General features: G+C 46.6%; 1 protein-coding gene across 6 annotated transcripts in view; it reads left to right on the forward strand.

The window, feature by feature from the left end:
* Positions 1–20,293, forward strand: part of LOC144933004 (thrombospondin type-1 domain-containing protein 7A-like) — a 576,967-nt gene that overhangs the window by 505,453 nt on the left and 51,221 nt on the right. For all 6 annotated transcript variants that reach the window (XM_078857465.1, XM_078857438.1, XM_078857456.1 and 3 more), the window contains 2 exons: positions 5,050–5,191; positions 16,432–16,547. In XM_078857465.1, coding sequence (XP_078713591.1) covers positions 5,050–5,191; positions 16,432–16,547 — 258 coding nt within the window. The remainder of the gene's footprint in view (positions 1–5,049; positions 5,192–16,431; positions 16,548–20,293) is intronic.

Consider the following 20,293-nt stretch of genomic DNA (forward strand, 5'->3'; position numbering starts at 1 on the left):
GGCTGAGACCATTAATGCACTTTACTTGACAGCATGGTTTAACCTTGGATAGCTGCCCACATTCAGACTTAGGTGCTCAGCGGCACGGTCCAATGCTCTGACATGGATGTTATCTCCTTGAAAAAGTTTTCAGCGTCTCATTTTTATTATTACATGCTTTTATTTAACTCACTCTGTCTGTTGTTGTTGTCGTATCCTAAAATCTTGTTACTCAATTTTAACCCACTTCCCAATGTGGTATCGACTGCAAACTTGGTATACTTACGTCATACTTATGACAATACTATATTCTATCAAATAAAATAAAAACAATTATTTTGAAACATTCATTTGTATATGTTATGTTTCGGCTTGGTTCTAATTGTCCACGCTCAACTGACGTTGGCTGTAAATCACCACGGTCCCTTACGTTATGGCAAGCTTTGCGGTCACTTCCTGGAGTTCTGCCATTACGAGTAGGGTACATTTCATTAACGCGTGTTTTTTTTGTTTTTTAAAAATATTACTTCATTTATTCAAACTATTGCAACGTGTTGCTGTTTCAGCGACTTAATGTGTGCGGGTAGCGTATATGCAGTTAATTACAAATTGATAAATGAACCGGCTCCCTGTTTAGTTGATCATCCATCTTTATAAAACAGAACTTACTTAAACCTCCATAAGCCACGGAACCCATCGCAAAGACATAGGTTATGCTGATTGGCCAATTCAAATCAAAGCCCAACAAGAACCTCACCTCCCACTGAGAGTAATACTCCCTGTAATTCATGTGCGGTGCACGACATTTGCTATTCATTATAGTTGTTGTTTACCATGATTATTTTCTTTTACTACAGTCGGCGATGTTGCAGTGTAATTGGATGCGCCGGTTCAATTGTCGCTATTCTAGCATAAGTGAAGGTCACAGAGTGTCATCACAGTGCATCTCACAGAAGCAGTATGAGCCCGGCTCACAAAGTCCCCATCGCTCACCTTGCTTTCTCTCAATACATAATTAAACACCACAGCCGCCCACTCGATGCCGCTGCTGTTTGGTACTGATCACGCATGTTGCCCTCCGCCTCTGTATCAACAAGTGTAAGTGATCAATAGCCAACTGATGCGTGTGAGCATTGTGGACGCAAATGTATAAGTGGTGGTCATAAAGTTTTGGGAATGAGCTGCTATGTTTTTGATTGCATTATGACTTGTTTTGTGGTAATGTCAGAAAAGCACAGCTGGGATATCCAATACATTAAGTAATGGATTGCTTGAGAGATTATTGCTTTGATTACTAGAGCAATCAAATAACACAAAAATAGTTGGAAGGAAAAGGCTCATCACCCCTGTTTCCCACATGTGCCACAGGAAGGGAAAGCAATAAGTGGGGCTAGGTGCCGTCACCGCATCATCAGCCACGTCACGCTGGCTGTGGCTTGTCGGGAGGGGGTTTCCCACCTTTGGGAGGCAGGATATAGAGGTGGCTGTTAGATTTAAAGTTGTCCGAGTATTCGATGACAATAAACTCCTTTTTAAAAGTTGTTTTTAAAACAACGGTTTTATTCACAACTGGCGCGCCTGAGACACGTGGTGCCTGGTTCTTGGGCGAGGCGATTCAAGAGTTTAGGGACCACGGCGTTTTTGACCTACACAAATATATATCAATAATAAGGCGTCCATACAAAATGTAGATTGCTTAAAAGTAGCGAATTAATTGATGCCGATTTTGAATAAGGCATGCATTGTCACTGGATCTGAGTACGTGTGCAAAATTTAGAATTAATTGGATAACAGGAAGTAGACTAAATTTTGATTGCAAAATTTGACCATGACACAGGAGTCAAGTTAAGTAAAACCGTTGAAAAAAGTAGTCCATTATACATTTCAGTTGATTAATCAAAGAATCATCACAGCTCTAAATTAAAGTCTCCATGCTCAATTGGACGTAGCATGGGGCTCATATACCCTTGGCGATCTTGAGCCAGTGAGTTGTGAAAATCCAATATTTATTTGGCAGAGTTCAGTTTATACATCACCACAAACCCTTAATATTCGCGGGTTTTGTGATTACTGTTTTGTGCATTCTCAACAAATGTATTGTAGTACTATTTGAAATATTTGCGGCCATAGCACCCGACTGCCTGACAAGAGTTTGTGAGGAATGGGAGCGGTGTAGATCGTGAGACCACTAAAGTTGCCCACGTTACGCTCTCCCTCTCAGTCTATCTTTGTCCGCCTGCACTTTATCCACCACGTGGGTGCTTTCATGACAAAAAATACGTCCTGTATAATATATATTCTTTGATATTCGCACTTTTAAATAATAATACTTTTCATTTTATATAGCATCATTCATGTCAACAGCATCCCACAACGCTGTACATTAATTATATATAAGGACCAAATCCAATATACGCGGTTGGCTACATTTTAGAGAAGCCCAACACACGCATGCCATCATTATTAAAGGCAAGTTGAATAACACAATAATACTATACAATAAGTGTATTCATTAATATATACACAGTTTATATGTTTTATGTTAAAAGTAATATATGTTTATGCCCCTAACCCTACTTTTTCATAACATGTGCCTATTAATATTCATATCTCTCCTCTCTCTCACCTTAAGACGATTGCTTGTGTTGCGATCGAAACGTCGTGATATTTTTATTTATTATTTTTCTATCTACGTGGCTTTACCGAAAGACCCATAGAATAAATAATATTCGTATACTTAATATTCACGATATTCTCTAGAAATGTGTCCCCGTGAATATTAAGGTTTTGACTAAACAGCCAGCAGTTTAACTTGCTATTAACGGTCTGAAATGACTACAAAGACAGGAACATCAAACACAGGCATTAATATGCCATTGTATTTGAGGTGGATCATGGTTAAGTTCTATACTGCAGTTTTACACAAAGATAATTATGTTTCAAATAACCTTTCACTGGAGGAAATAAAGGCTGAACAATTGTCACTTTGGGTGCAAGCATGAAAAAAGTGTAACATCTGATAATAGACTCGACCAATGTGTGATAAACATAGAAAAACTCATGAAATTTTTAATATTGTTTAATTATGAACAGCTAACTTATATATTTCAATAAAGAAAGCGTAATTGCCCCAGACAATAAAAAGCAGTTATATTAAATACTCAAAATCTAAAAAAATACGTAATTAAAATTGCAATTACGATAAGGCCCATTCTGCCATGTGCATTGTCTTGTGTAATGTATATTTAATACATATGCTGAGCTCATGGGTTTGCCTTCAGCACTGTTTTAATGGAATACTTTGATTTCTGACTGCATATCAACAGTGACGTGATATTAATCAGGACTATATTACTGGTAGGAACCTCCTGGTTACACCAGCCAACAGTGGATTATTGTGTCCGTCCGTCCGTCATGCAGGGAGGGGCTGGGTGGTGAGGGAGGGGCTGGGTGGGGAGGGGCTGGGTGGGGAGGGTGGGGCTGGGTGGGGAGGGGAGGGTGAGGAGGGGCTGGGTGGGGAGGGGCTGGTCACCCCGTACGTTTAACCTACTCACGCCAGCTTGTGCCCGCCCTCACAGTCGGCCATATTTGCGGAATACACCACGCCGCCGTTGACCCTGGCCATTGACCGAGCAACCCAACGTTCCTACCAGCTCCCTCTGCAGGAATGTGTTTCCCACTACATGTAAGTGTGAAGTCGTTGCTATTTGTTTGTGGGTAATAGGATTCACACTGCAGTAACAGCCCCATATGTGCTCGTGCACTCGCATGTTACGGTTGCTCATTGTCCAAGTAATTGAACATGTACGTTAATTTTACTATATTGGGCATATACATGGAAATATTTAGTGGAGATTATGTAATGTCTGATTTGTGATTCCTATTTGAAAACATTACAATTCTCATGAGTGATAAAGCAGTTGTGGAGAGGTTATAAAAGTTTCCATACCTGGGCAGTGTGCTTCAGTTTGGCAGTGGAGGTGTCACTCCAAATAAGCTGTGTAACGTAGATACTACCTGGCCTATCACTCCATACGAAACTTTTGTGTCTTCTCGAACACAATTATACCCTCATTTATCTTTGCCTATGAAACGTGGAGCCCTTTAAATTGATATCTGCACTGGTAGAAACCTTCAGGCAAGCCTGCCTATGATCCATCCTGGGTTTAACCAGACTGGATTGTGTGTGGAGGTCACATATCCTTGAAAGATCTTGACACAGTCCCATCAGTGAGCTCCTCTGGCAGGCGAGGCTGCATTGTCTGGGGCATCTTGCCTGCATGCCTTGCTACCGCATCCCCAATCAGCTTTTGTTTGGCTGGAAAGAGGGGGGCTAAACTTTGTGGCACGGGCTAGAGAAGAGATGGACTGATGAGGTACAGAAAGTTGTGGAGCTTATTGGACGGCATATGGCTGTTGCTAGCAGTGTCAAGATCAGCCTGTGTGGAGGAAGCTTGTGAAGAATGCTACTGGGATATTGGAGGGATTTTGCACTCCAACAACAATAGAAGACAGAGGAGTGATGCTCACAACAACAAGCACATATAATGCAATGAGGTGGCACAGTGGGGAGTACAGGTGGTGCAAGTCATTTCACTCAGTCAACCCATAACACCTGGGTCTGTCCCATGACCTGCCAGCGAGGCTTCAAAATTATCATATGGCATCAAGGTGCATCTAGCCTGGTATAAGTGCCGTAGTGACGTAACCGCCACTTAGTGGCGAACGGCGGTTGTGTATATGGAGTGGTTGAACCATGGTTCGCACAACTGTTCGATGAACCCAACTATGGATGAAATCAATGGCACGTTATTATCGAAACCTGACCTAGCTGGTTGTTATCCCTTATGTCAACAGTCATACATGAATATTCTATTCTATTTAAGATTTATATTGTGCCCTTTCCATGGGTATGTGTCACATTGTGCAAACACGAGCACTGGGTGTGGTGATGGCCACACCAACTATGTCTTGCACCACTCCTGGCCTAAATAGGTGCTTACTAACAGAACCTGCCCCAGCTGTCTGTATGGTTAAACGAGAGATCTGTGCCTTTGTTTTTGTGTGCAGCCGTGCGAGGTTGATACTGTGCGGATCCGCTCGCGGTTCATACAGCGAATGCCAGCAGATGGAGAGATGTGCCCCGATGACACCGAGTCAGAGCCATGCACCCCACAGCACTCCTGCTTCTACTATCACTACAATGCGACCGGTGCGTGTGTATGTGTGCACTCATGGTTGCGTGTGCGTATCGGTTTGCTTATGCCCACAACTGTGCTTTATGCTGTTTGCTGCTGTTTTTTTTTTTATAGCTGACTGCCATGCAAACAATTTTTGTGTTTCGTGTTCATAAGCAATACACGTAAAAATAACACCGATGACCAAATCACTTAGAATGCACCCAAACCTGTCAGACCTTGGAAGCAAAGTAGAGTTGAGCCTGGGTAGTGCTTGGATGCGTGACCACCATGCATGTAACAGGTGTAAAAGGTGCTGTGGCCAATAGTGAGCAGTGCTTCAAATTTAAATGTTCTGTACTGCTGCCCGACCTTCACCAGCCGGCATGACCCTCACTGCACGGTGTGATGAGGCCCTCATCCAGAAGTGGATTGACAAATCGACTGTTCATGTGCTTGTTCAAGAATGTTTGAAGTCTTAAATCGAGGATTTGTTTTTGGTAAGATTTTTAGACAGCTTTCGTTGATCAAAACATCAGATTTCTTAGACTCCTGAAGGGACACTTGTCGATGGGATTGGTAATTACTATCGTCCCTTTTTGGATTGCTGCCATCTGCCGTTGTGTAGCCACTGCACCGCTCTGCCAACATTTTCCCAAAAAAAAATGCTTTATTCTTCCTTTAAACGTAGCAGGGAAACACACTTTCAGACGCAACGCTCGTCAAATGTTTTGAGAAGGGACATTTTAAGCGTGTGCATTACAACTTTAGTAGCACATTCTGCTTGTCGAGTTAAATAACTCCTTTATGCTAGCCCATTATAAATACATTGCGTGCACGTGCTGAACTTTGTAATACATATATCATAGGGAGGTAATATGCACTGACTGAAAACTTCAAGCACTGGTATTTTGCTTCTCACTAAAAACAATTAACAAAAATATTGTGCTCTCATTTACCTCTTTATTTAATCATTTTTATTCAGATCCTACCGAAAATAATTGTTCTAGCTATGAATATTATTATTGGTTTTCCAAGTTGTGTTTTTGAGTTGTCTAATTTTGCAATTATATTTGTTAAGTTCGTCTTCAATCCCTTCCCACAATTAATTTCCATTGGCCATTATAACGACTATGTCATGAAAAAAATCTGACATTGTTAATCATTTCTTTATTCATGTTTATGTCTTTATTACTCCAGTCTAATTTTTGGACGATATTTTTTTATTCGGCTGTGAATAACCATTGTGAGAGAGTGTCTCCTTGTCTCACTCTTCATTGGATTTGTATTTTGGTGCTTATTCATGCAACCTCATTGTAACTTTTCATTTATTATAGATGACTTTGGCCATTTCTATATCATCTTACTTATCATCTTCATCTTGCTTAGTTTGTGAAAATTGCATCACTTTTTCCTGCATTAAGTGCCTTTTTCATAATTTACAAAAGCCAGGCATAATTATATTTGGTATTTGTTTATCTTTTCTAAGATCTAATTGATAGTATATATGTGGTCAATGGAAGAAAATATTACAAAATCCAGCTTGCTGGTTGATTGGCCTATACCTTATCCTTTATTTGGTTCCCGATGATCTCCGTGAATAATGTATAGGCTTGTGATAGGAGGCTTATTGATCTATCTGTTTCAAATCAGTATATTTTTCCTTTTTGAAGAGAATAATGGTTGAGGCATCACTCCACTAATGATCGTTTTAATTTATCAGTCAAATTTTGTTTAGCCTATCATATTTTAAAAGATGGTCCAATTTCTTTGATGGTGTTCATAATTATTTTATCTGTTTGGGAGCTTTCGATATTTTCACACTTAAGGGTGGTAGTTACTTCTTCAAGTTTGACATCTGGAGTTTCCTCGTTGTCTAAACAATATTTTTCCCCTGAAGTATATGATTTGTATCTTCATCATGGGACCTCCTTTGCCAGTACCAAAATATACTAATAGGGTTTTTCCCCTTTTTTTTTCTGGCAACAAAACTGACACCTTTTGCAAGGAATCATGCTTATGTAATAAACGACTGGACCACGATGTCTGGCTCAGTGTCCTTTATTCGGTTCGTGCTGTACACCCACACGGCTGTCTTTACTCTGTAGCTTCTCCACGGTGCTGACTCCAATGTCGGCCCGATCCACAACAGCAGCTCCGCTGCTGTTTCTCTCACACAGCCCCCCTTGGCTGTACTCGCTGCAACTCCTCTCCCTCCGCAGCTCTGACAGCCTCTTGCTGTCTCTCTCTCTCTCCGCAGCTCCTCCTGGCAGCCACACCGCTGCCTCTAACATGCAGCCCTCTCTCTCTCTCTCTCCGCAGCTCCTCCTGGCAGCCACACCGCTGCCTCTAACACGCAGCCCTTCTGGCTGTCTCCTCTGCAGCTGCACACCACTCCGCAGCTTCCTCTTATCTTCGGGGTTGGCTCCCGATGGCCGTCGGCGCCCCCCCCTCTCCACACTCGCCCGCGTGGCCTCACCCTTTTCCGCTCACACCCCGACTGACTTCCCCTTCCGGTTTACCCGCTTAAGGACCCGAACCTTCCCCCCACGTCACATGACTCCACCCCCCGTGACGTCACATCCGGAAGGTCGCTTACGCCCGCATTACACCACCCTCCCCCGTAGAAAAATCCCAGCCGACCTCGGCTGACCAATAGCAAATCGTAATGCGGCGAACCGAGCTTCCCCCCCTAAAGGACACTAAGCATACAATGTAACAGCAAGAACAACAACAACAACGCAATTAACATCAACGAACGTACAAAAAGCATGCAATAAATACAACTGTAAGAAAAAATAACAAGACAACAACAATCAACGAAACGTAAGCGATTTGGAACGTGTGCGGGTCGCCGGCCCGTCCCGGACGGTCGGCGGCCCACTCGCAGAACGGGAACGCGATGAAAGTCGAGGAATGACAGGGGGTAATCCCCCTGTCGCAGCTGGAAGTCCATCGCCGTCCCGTGTCCCTAAAGAGTTAGTCTTGGGCTTGTCCTGTGACCGTGCCCGCAGCTGGGTCGGAAGGGCTGCAGGGCTCGAAGGTCCCGCAGACCCGGCAGGCGTCCTCCGAGCAGGGCCCCTCGTCCCCCGCAATGTCACGGCCGGCCTGTCTGGAACAGGTACGACAGGCTCTCTAGCAAGATCAATGGACGCAGGCAGGGGAGAGTCAGCAGCAACAGACCCCGGCAAGGCAACATTGGGGGATGACGCATCATGTAAGGGAGCAACATATGGTTTCAAGCGCGACGTATGCACAACCCAGCGACGAGACCCAATCTGGACGCGTGCTGACTGTGGGTTGGGAACCGCAATGAGGCGTACGGGACCATGCCAGGGTTTGTGCAATTTCGGCGAGGTCCCCGGACGTACCTGTGGACAATGAAGCCAGGCTAGGTCCCCAACCTTCCAAGGGCACTCCCCCTCAGACCGTCGCGCATATCGCTCGTTCCGGGCCTGGGCTTTGGCCGTAGCCACGCGGGCATTCTCCCGCGCCTCCGTGACTCGGCGAACCGTGTCCTGAATGTATTCAGGAAGTGGTTTACGAGGTCCCTTCACCCCAGTTCCCAATTGCACATCCACCGGCGGCACGTTTTCCCGACCATACATAAGGTAAAACGGCGAATATCCTGTAGCCGCATGAGGCGTCATCCTGTACGCCGAAAGCACCCCGGGGATGTGCAGATCCCAATCTGATTGTTGTTCACTCACGGTATGGCAAAGCATGGCAGACAATGTCCTGTTCAGCCGTTCAACCATACCATCCGTCTGCGGATGGTATGGGGATGTCCGTACTTTCTTAGTCCCAAGGCCCGCACACACTTCCGCCAACAATTTAGAAGAGAAATTCCTGCCCTGGTCCGTGAGGAGTCTCTCAGGCGCCCCCTTATCCATAATATACCCAAACAAAAAGGCGTCGGTAATGGCCGCGGCCGACTGATCGGGCAACGGCCAGGCCATCGGCCAACGGGAGAGGTACTCAACCCCTACCAGCAAATATTTATTACCCCTCGCCGATGGTGGAAAAGGTCCCAATATGTCCAGTGCCACCAATTCATTGACTCGAGACACCTGAATCGACTGGAGAGGCGGCACGTAAGGATGTTTCGGCGGCTTACGTCGTGCACACGCAGGGCACGCGCGCACGTGCCCTACGACATCTGTCGCCATGCCGTGCCAAAAATAATGACGTTGCAACGTCAACAAGGTCTTCTGCACCCCTAAATGTAAGAGAGTGTCACAATGGAGGGTTCTAATCAACTCGAATCGCAAGGACGTTGGTACCACCAGGCGCCAACGTTCCTGGAACCCCTCCCGCCACATAAGCAGACCATCTCGGAGAGCGGTTTGCGGCCCCACAGCCGTACTCGGACTCCCATTGTCCTTAGCAGACCGCTTCCGCAAGGACACCAATGACTCATCCATCATCTGTTCCCGGATCCAGACAGACTGCGGCAGATTCAAAACCCCGTCAGCCGGTCCCGGTTCCATCGGAGTGTCCGACTTCTCGACGGCCAACGTAAGCGGCTGAGGGGGGTTTGGAATCGGCGAACACCTATGCGTCCCCGACTCACATTTACAAGGGGCGCGCCGCGGTAATCTGGAAAGTGCGTCAGCGTTCGCATGGCGCACTCCCTTCCGATGTTGAATTTGGAAGAAAAATTCCTGTAGCGTGTCCAACCAACGTGCCAACTGTCCGGATGGCTGGTCAATTTTAAGGGCATATTGCAAGGCCGCATGATCCGTACGCACAATAAAAGAACGACCGTAGAGGTATGGTCGAAATTGCCGTAGGAAAAAAACAACCGCCAATAGTTCTCTGCGAGTGACACAGTAGCGGGTTTCCGCAGGAGACAAGACTCGGCTACCATACGCCACGACACGCTCTACACCCCTTTTAGACTGTGATAACACCGCCCCAATACCTGTGTCACTCGCGTCCGTATCAAGAATGAATGGGTGATCGAAATCGGGATAATCCAATGTTGGGGCCGTGGCCAATAGATCACGCAGACTCCGAAAAGCCGCCTCCTCCGGCTGTCCCCAAACAAACTTCCGTCCTTTACCCGTAAGGAGATGCAAGGGCCTCGCAATCGTCGCAAAACCCGGCACAAATCTTCGGTAATACGAGGCAAATCCCAAAAACCGCCGAACATCCCCCACGGTGGCCGGAGTCGGCCAATCCCGGACGCACGCCGTCTTTTCCGGATCCGTGGACACTCCCTCAGCGCTCACAATGTGCCCCAAATAGCGGACGGACCGTTGCAGTAGGTGACATTTCTTTGGTTTGAATTTCAATTTGGCAGAACGCATCCTCGTGAACACTGTCTCCAGCCGCGTCAAATGTTCATCAAATGTGCGGCTGAAGACAATGATATCGTCCAAATATATAAGACATGTCTCCCACTGCAACCCCGTCAAAACGAGCTCCATCAATCTTTGAAATGTAGCAGGGGCCGCATTCAATCCCATCGGGAGACAGTTGAATTGAAATAACCCCTGCGGCGTACGGAATGCGGTTTTCTCCCGTGAGGACTCGTCAAGGGGAAGCTGCCAAAATCCCGAAGAGAGGTCCAGTGTGGAAAAGAACTTAGCCCCCGACAATGCGTCGAGGGAGTCATCCATACGCGGCAGGGGGTACGCATCTGCCACCGATATCTTATTCAATTTGCGGAAATCAACACAAAATCGCAATTTGCCATCCTTCTTCTTAACCAAGACGACTGGAGCGCCCCATGGGCTGTTAGATGGCGATATAATGTCCGCAGCCAACATGTCTTCCACTGCCCCCCGTACGTGTTCTCGCTCCGCAGGACTCATCCGATGCGAATTTAATCGAATAGGGGCAGCATCGCCTGTCTCAATGTGATGGTAAAGCAACGAAGTGCGGCCCAAATCCAAATCATCGGAGCTGAACACATCGGAATATGTCAACAACAATTTACGCAGCGCACCACGTTGCTCCATGGACAGGGAAGAATTTTCGTCACATAAATGAGCAACCCAACGATCATCCGAACTCCTTGGCTCGGAAACCCCAGCAACAACTCCCCGGCTATGTGGACAATCATGGGTCGCAAACGCCGTAGTGGCATGTGCCACAACCGTACCGGCCGGGACACGGACGTTTTCTCCCCCCGCATTAAGCACCTGTAAAAACGGTAATTGATCCGGTCGGACGATGGTCTGTGCCCCCACTAACGCCAACCCGGTTGTTATCGCGGCGGACGGTGACAACAAGACCCCTACTGCTCCTAGCCGATCAGGCAGGGGCTTCCGATACCGCAAGGGTATAAGCATCTGTGTACCAGGTGGGATGTCCAAAGATGCGACGGACAGCGCCTGCACTTGTACGGCCGAAGCAGGTCGCCCCCAGGGCGACGGCAGAAACGAGATTTGACGGCCCCCCGGCAGTTCAATACAATTCTCATTGATTTTGATCAAAATGGGCATCTTAGCCAAAAAATCGGTGCCTAACAAACAAGGAACCGCCAAAGATCTCGATATCAACACAACACCCGAGGCCGACACATCCCCAATAGATATCTTAGCATCCACCTGACCCACGATACCCATGCTACCCCCGTTGGCAGCGACGCACGACCCATAAACCGGACGCACAGCCCCCGGCGGGATGCCCAACAGATGAAAAATGACATCCGAAATAATAGTCGCAGACGCGCCGGAGTCGACCAAAATGCGTACGTCCACCCCTTGTATAGACCCCGGTACGGTGGACGAGCCCGTAGCGGCCGCGACGACTCTCCGTGCCAACTTGCGCCATTGCGTGACCGAGCGACAAGGCCCCGTCGAAGGGCATGCTTTAACCACAACGTTAGGATGGCGCAACGACGGTGATGGGTGAGGTGTAAAGCCTTGCCGAGTGTCTGGTGCGTGCCGACATGCCTGTTTCGGAGGATCTTTAGCCGACTTGACCGGTGCCGAGGCCTCCTGCTGCGGCGGAGCCGGGAAGCGGGCCCAGCAGTCTCTGGCGTAGTGGCCCCTACGCCCGCAGCGGAAACATTCGGCCTCGTTGCGGCGAAGCGCAGGCCTCGCCTCCTGACGGCCCCGTTCTGGTAGCGCCGCGCGCGGTCTCGGCCCGCCGCGTCCCGTCCATGGAGCGGAGGCGGCCGTCAGTTGTTGAGGGCCCCGGTCATCCGGAACATAGACAGCCTGCGCAGGATTCCATCCCAGCGCATCCCCTTCTTTGACGGGCCCCCCCGTCCACGCCGTCACTTGTTTCCAGCGACGGAGGTTGAATTGCGCATCGAGACACTTAGCAGCCGTCCGGGAAGTTAGCTTCTCATGCCCACACACAGGCATGGGGATCCCTAGATCCCGAGACAGCTCCAACATTTTCCCTAATATGAGAGGCTCGAGCAGGTCCTGTGGCGTCTCAGGATAAGCTGCCATGGCCAGCTCCAGCACCGCACCCCTGAACGCCACGGGCGACTCCTCTGGTGCTCGTTGTCGTTGAGCGAATCGCCGATGCGCATCATCTGGTGGCTCATAAGCATCGGCCATTTCTTGAAAAACACCACATAAAGTTGCCTTCTTATCGGTCGTTATGGAACGGAAGAATCGGACAGATTCGTCGTCCAGGAGAGTCGGCAACACCTCCAAAGCCTCCGCATCGGTCCATCTTGCTGTGCGTACCGCCGCCAAGAAACGGCAGGCGAACGCGCTCCAGTCCCCACCGACAGAAAATTCTTTAACCGTTGTAAGGTGGCGACTCCGACTCCTCTTCCCGCCGTCTTCCAATGGTGGTGGTTGTGATGGCAAATTCAAAATGGCGTCGGCCCGCGGCGTGGCCAAGATGGCGGTTTGGCGCCACGGAGCGCGCAAAATGGCGGCCTCTTGCCGCGTGGGCAATGGCGGCGGCAGGACAGGCAACGTGGCGGCCCGCGGAGCACCACTTGCATCATCCATCGTCCCTGGCGCGACGAGATGGCATAGATGCGCCAGGACGTCCTTAAGTGCCTCCAGTTGTACCGCCATCGCTTGCCATCGTTGATCCGCGTCCGATGATGTCGACGGACCCGCCACCGCGCCAACATCCTCCACTCCCGTTCCCGTGGTCGCCTCAGCCGGGCTCTCCTCCACCACCCCAACAGGATCCGTGGTTGGAGGGAGTTCGTCGTCGTCGGACGAAGAAGCCGATGCAGGCGCCGGATTAACTTTCTTCCTCACTTGTTTCGACATGCCGTTGCACTTCCGACACCAGTGTAATAAACGACTGGACCACGATGTCTGGCTCAGTGTCCTTTATTCGGTTCGTGCTGTACACCCACACGGCTGTCTTTACTCTGTAGCTTCTCCACGGTGCTGACTCCAATGTCGGCCCGATCCACAACAGCAGCTCCGCTGCTGTTTCTCTCACACAGCCCCCCTTGGCTGTACTCGCTGCAACTCCTCTCCCTCCGCAGCTCTGACAGCCTCTTGCTGTCTCTCTCTCTCTCCGCAGCTCCTCCTGGCAGCCACACCGCTGCCTCTAACATGCAGCCCTCTCTCTCTCTCTCTCCGCAGCTCCTCCTGGCAGCCACACCGCTGCCTCTAACACGCAGCCCTTCTGGCTGTCTCCTCTGCAGCTGCACACCACTCCGCAGCTTCCTCTTATCTTCGGGGTTGGCTCCCGATGGCCGTCGGCGCCCCCCCCTCTCCACACTCGCCCGCGTGGCCTCACCCTTTTCCGCTCACACCCCGACTGACTTCCCCTTCCGGTTTACCCGCTTAAGGACCCGAACCTTCCCCCCACGTCACATGACTCCACCCCCCGTGACGTCACATCCGGAAGGTCGCTTACGCCCGCATTACACTTACATTAACCACAATACTTGCAGTCAAATGCAAACAAAAAACAATACTCTGATAATTTATGCATTGTCTTTGAAACTGATTGGTCCACACCAGAGACAGCTTTCTTTAGAGCCTAGTCTCATATGGTGTTCGACCAGATGACGCCAAAAGGCGCACAGTTAAAAGACAACGCACTACCAGAGTAATGAGAGCTCGGGGTGAGCAGCTACATCATAGGACCTCATGTAGCTGCTCACCCCGAGCTCTCATTACTCTGGTAGTGCATTGTCTTTGAACTGTGCGCCTTTTGGCGTCATCTGGTCGAACACCATATGAGACTAGGCTCTAAAGAAAGCTGTCTCTGGTGTGGACCAATCAGTTTCAAAGACAATGCATAAATTATCAGAGTATTGTTTTTTGTTTGCATTTGACTGCAAGCATTGTGGTTAATGTAAGCATGATTCCTTGCAAAAGGTGTCAGTTTTGTTGCCAGAAAAAAGGGGAAAAACCCTATTAGTATATTTTGGTACTGGCAAAGGAGGTCCCATGATGTAGCTGCTCACCCCGAGCTCTCATTACTCTGGTAGTGCGTTGTCTTTGAACTGTGCGCCTTTTGGCGTCATCTGGTCGAACACCATATGAGACTAGACTCTAAAGAAAGCTGTCTCTGGTGTGGACCAATCCGTTTCAAAGACAATGCATAAATTATCAGAGTATTGTTTTTTTGTTTACATTTGACTGCGAGTATTGTGGTTAATGTAAGCATGATTCCTTGCAATAGGTGTCAGTTTTGTTGCCAGAAAAAATGGGAAAAACCCTATTAGTATATGATTTGTAATTTTTATGCTTTAGAAATCTGCGTAATAATCCTTCCATAGCATGCATTATTGTTCAATATTGATCCCTCAAGGGCCACAATTTGTATTTTACTAGTAGTAGGTTTTTACCCTTTTAAACTGGTACAAAACTGACACCTTTATTCAAGGCATCATGTTTGCAATAACCACAACACATGTAGTCAAAAAAGCAAACAAAAAGAAGCAACTCTGATAATGATAATAATATGCACTGTCCTTGAAGAGCCTAGTCCCCATTCAAGGACAGTGCATATTATTATCATTATCAGAGTTGCTTCTTTTTGTTAGCTTTTTTGACTACTTGTGTTGTGGTTATTGCAAACATGATGCCTTGAATAAAGGTGTCAGTTTTGTACCAGTTTAAAAGGGTAAAAACCTACTACTATATTTTGCCACTGGTAAAAGAGATCTCATATTTATATTACTAATCATGCATTTAAATGTTGCTGCTTATATGCTCCCATTATATATTGTAACATCGTCAGTCACTTTTGTGTTGTGTCCTCTGATTTCCGTTTCCATTGTTTTCCTAATGGTTGTATGGACAAATTGGACTATAGGGTTGAGGTGTGTGCAGTGTTGATCCAAGAATATTTCGCTTTTTAAATGTTGTTTTTATGTGCTCAAGTGTTTTGTAAAATTGCTAAGGCCGGATACTCAGTCCTGTTGCCACTTAGAGTCTGCAGTTCATTTCCTGCACCCACTCTAATTTCTAAAGGGAATTACCAAACTATAATGTGTGTTGTAAAGTCAAATTAATATAACATGGTTTGGCATGGCATATTCCATTAAGCCTTTGTGCTCACGTTTTCAACCCAAATCTCAAAGTATAAAGTGACGTAAAACCATAGAAAAATCTAATTTTACCCTTAACAACTATATGAGTAATTAGATTTGTATAGAATCCTAATACTAGGAGGAACTCTAGACGCTGTACAGGAACAGCTATTCCCATCAATTGGTATGGAGGAGACATCATGTAACACAGTGATCAAGCACACATAACCGTAAAACAAAAGGTGAAAATTGGCTTAAAATGTGATACAATTAAAACTCTATCTGACCAGATGCTAAAATCATATGCGGTGTAACTCTATAGTCATCCTGGTGTCATTTAAAAATACAGGACAACCCCTCTTAACGACCACCCCTGTTAACGACTGATCACTTAACGATGGGCCTCCATAGAGCCCAATGTATTTGCTTACTAACCATTCCCCTGTTAGCGATGGGCTGTTGTAGGTACATTACATTTTAATGAATGCATTGATTAACGATATTTATTTTAATAGTATTTTCTTATAATGTTGTTAGTATCTTTATGTATTAATTCCCATTATTTCAATATTATAAAGTATTGTTTTTGGGTGAAAAAGGGTAACTTTCGATGCTATCAGAACGAATTAAGCCTTTAACATTTATTTCCTATACTCGCTTATTGACCAAATCACTTAACGACCGATTTTGTGGAACCAATTACAGTCGTTAAAAGGGGTTCTACTGTAAAGCTCACGGATCCCAAAGAGCTGTCACCTGGTCAAGAAAAGAGCGTACTGTGCTGTTATATATGTGTGTGTGCTCTCTTGTGGCATGCACGCTCTCTGTGCATTGCTCACAATGCAGGATGGGGGTCGTGTGTGCTGGGCGGCCCTGCGGTGTGTGGCCAGAGCAGCCGGGCACGTGCCCTAGAGTGCGTTCGTAACGACCTCAAGCCCGTGGACTTGCGCATCTGCCAGGCGGTGAGCGATGGGCACATCTCACAAAGTTATTGCCACAAATGAACCACCGATACCTTGCTGATCTCGTCAAGGAGCATAAACCATCACACAAACTCTAGTCATTCTCACAGCGGCTTTTGGCTAACCATCGAACAAAGATGGTCACTATATCACGCGCTCTCAGATGCGCTTCTGCGGCCGTCTGGAACACTCTTCCGATATTAGATAGTCACTGGAGCTATGCACTTTTAAATCTAGATTGAAACGTATTTTTTTAGAACTGCTTTTCGTGTTTAGTTTTCTTTCAACCGCACCTCCGATTAGCACAGTTGGCTACATACGGTATGAAAGAAGTTAAATATACATACAACTCTATCTCTTCCCACACCTTCGTTTCACGTGGTCATAATTATAGCATCCATTAAATAACACCCTTCTAGATATATTTTATTAACAAGGATATTCAATATTCATTATTAGCTCTGGGATTTGGGACTTGTTGATGAAAAACTGCGCATGATTTATATGACATCGCATTTTATTAGAAAGGTTGAAATGCATTTCAGGGTGGGAACCACGGGGCAGACTGAAGCTAACAACCTTATTACAGTTATCTGAGCCCCTAGGCCTGATACAAGTTAGAACAAGTGATGGAAGTGGATGGTCAGGGGTGAAGGGGAAGGAGTAAGAGGAGTGAGTATTGGTGGGAGAGCACTGGCTAGTTCGTTTGTGTCCGTAACTCCATTGAAATACCTGCAATGAAGTACTACTGCCTTAGTTTTGGCAGTTGTGCTGTATATTTCTCCGATGTGTTTTTGTGTTGTATCGTGTTTTGTGCGGTACGATATCCGAAGTTTTTCTTCACTTGATGGGACATCATGCCAGACATCATGCAGGACATCATCCCAAACAACATGTGGCGTTACAACCTGAACACATGAAATAGCCCTACAATGACGACTTCACCTTTTTTATATATATTTCGGCTGGATAGATCCACTGAAATACCTCCATTTTAGTTATCAGGATGTGCAGAGCTCATCTTTGGAGATTCATTTGCAGAGCAGATGATTTGAGTCAGTTGTCAAATTACAGCACCCTTTATGACCTTTGTTGAATGATTTTGCTTGGGTATGAATGCCCACTTGCGACCGGTGACCACACACTTGGGCAACGCCGTGCAAAAAGTCAGAGGTGTGAATCAACTTGTCGAACCTTTATGTTTATTATCTCAGCCGTGAGTGTGGTGAGCTTGCTGCTTGATTGCCCAGCCGTTTGATGGCACTTGCATGTGTGCAGTGCATGCCAACAGTAACAGTAACGCTGATGAACACATCCGTGATAAATGTGTCCAGTGTGTCATTAATATTGGCAAGGAACACCTCCCAGGCATCTGTATTGACCTTCTAATAGCAGTGGCACATCCAGCAATTGTCTCATAAAGAAGGAGGTTATCACGATTCATTTGGTGGGTGTGAACACATAAATATTTGTGTTCAGTAAGAACACATTTTGCAGACCATTAGGAATGGCTGCGGGAAGCACGAGAAAATGGCCAGGAGTATTCCACCTCAGCCTCCAATGTCTCTCATCCACGTTCCTTTATATTCACTCAATGAGAAGAAGACATCCGTTGTACATTATCCTGTTGTCCCACTCGTTTTTTTCTTCCAAGGTTGGGTTGCCAAAACTGCATGTTACCTGCCAAGCCCTGTAGACTCACACAACGCACACATGCACATACCCATGTGCACACATACACACAATCTCATTCATAACAAAATACATTGTGCTGTTTCTCTTAGCTTCACAGCACCTCTGGGATACATTAATCACAACAGCGTGTTAATATGTAATGCGAGTATCGTGCAAACTTAGCATATGAGTAACCCTCATGCACAGGAGCCTCACCCTGAATGCCAGTACATTACAGCATCAATTATTCACGGGTGACTTAAAATTTTGCCCTGGATTATGGATGCTCTCGGCTCGTCCACTCGGAAATATATCCTATTTGGCTTCTGTCTGGCAAGAGCTACAAATCAGAGTGTGTTCACTGCTGGTGTGGCTCACGGGACTTAGCTCACCTCGGTTCCTCGCCGCTCATAAACCCTCTGCCCCCACAAACTCTGTTTATCCTGTGCCCCCCAACCATCACCACATCCCCCAACACTCCCTCTCGTGGGCCCCCTTAGAATGCTACTAATTGCCGCTGTATATCATGGTGGTAGGGATGCGGCGTTGGATATGGTGTGTGCTTAGGAGTGTTTGACCCAACAATTTGTGCCCTTGTGCATTTAAAATTTTCCCCTGGCATCTGCAACTGAGATTGTGTGTCATGTTAATGTGCTGCCATTGAACACTAAAGAGGGCCTTTTTACCGCCGTCAATTGCTGATTGAATTTACGCAGACAGTGCGTTGATCCTGCAAACATCCGTGCATTCAAGCAGTGGTCTAAAAAGTCAACTTGTGAATATCAGATGTAAACAGTACCTTGTGTACTGACTCATATTCTTGGTTCTTTCGGTAAAGTCACGTAGAAGGGAAGTAATAAAATAATAAAAGGTCTGTTGAGGCGACAGCGTCGCCTCGACAGACCTGGTCTTCACCTGAGGACGGCTGCTTGTGTTGTGGCCGAAGCGTCGTGAGAATGATTTTATTATGTTTTATTTTTATTATTTTATTACTTCCCTTCTACGTGACTTTACCGAAAGAACCAAGAAGATGAATCCCTGTAGTCACGAAAGCTTTAAATCGAAATTTACTGACTCATAGTAATGCATTAACTGCAATACTGTATAAGTAATTTGATGTAACGTTAAGCTTCTCGCTATCGAATAGTTTTGAATTTACATTACATATGTAATGAGACGACTTCCGAGACACGACTTGTAGAGAGTTTCTTATTTTACTTACTTAATGACAGGGTCACAGAGTAATATAAGCGCTGACTGACTTATAGCTTAGCCATCCATACAGCGACATTGGCGACGTACAACCATATAGCTGGCTGACTATATGGTGACGACGGCGATGAAGACTGTATAGCTGGCTAGCTATACAGCGACGACGACGAAGAGATGGCAACAATGACAGTAACGACAGCCAGGACCCAAACCCCCACGACAGCCCCAAATTCCCGTTTGCCTCTTCCTTATATTCACCCAGCATGGCCAAGCCCCGCCCTTGGCCACGCCCCTCTTCTGGAACTCTCTCGCGGGTTCCAGGAGATTCCAGTTCGATCCCCTCTTTGACCCTTGGCCCAGTTATGCCCCCCTTGTGGTCACTTGCATATGTGTCGTTCTATCCTGCACCCATACCCGTAGTTAGCACCCCTCGCCACCAGATGACAAACTGTCATTACACATATATAGATCATAAAAATATATAACATGAAAAAAATACTTCAAAATATAAAAGAGGAATCCATTGGTTTTTTTGCTCAGTTATTATTGTGCATTTAAGATTCTCCTCCACATCGATTTTTTTTTTACTACATCCTTGACTGCTTCTGCAGCCTCGCCAAATATTTCCAAGTTTATTGAGCACTTTATACAACCTCTGTATTTACCAATAATAGAGTAAATCACGAAAGAAAACGGATCTTAAATCGCGATTTACGGTGGTCGTCACGTGGGGAGTGGGAGAACACTTGAAGGGAGTGCATGAGGGCTAGCAAGAACGTTGAGCCCCCCACCACCATGGGGAGTGGGGAGAACATGGGTGGTGGTGGTGCCACCACTAATGGCCGATAATTAAAGCGGGT

The sequence above is a fragment of the Lampetra fluviatilis genome, chromosome 1 (assembly GCF_964198595.1).
Source record: "Lampetra fluviatilis chromosome 1, kcLamFluv1.1, whole genome shotgun sequence".
NCBI lineage: Eukaryota > Metazoa > Chordata > Hyperoartia > Petromyzontiformes > Petromyzontidae > Lampetra > Lampetra fluviatilis.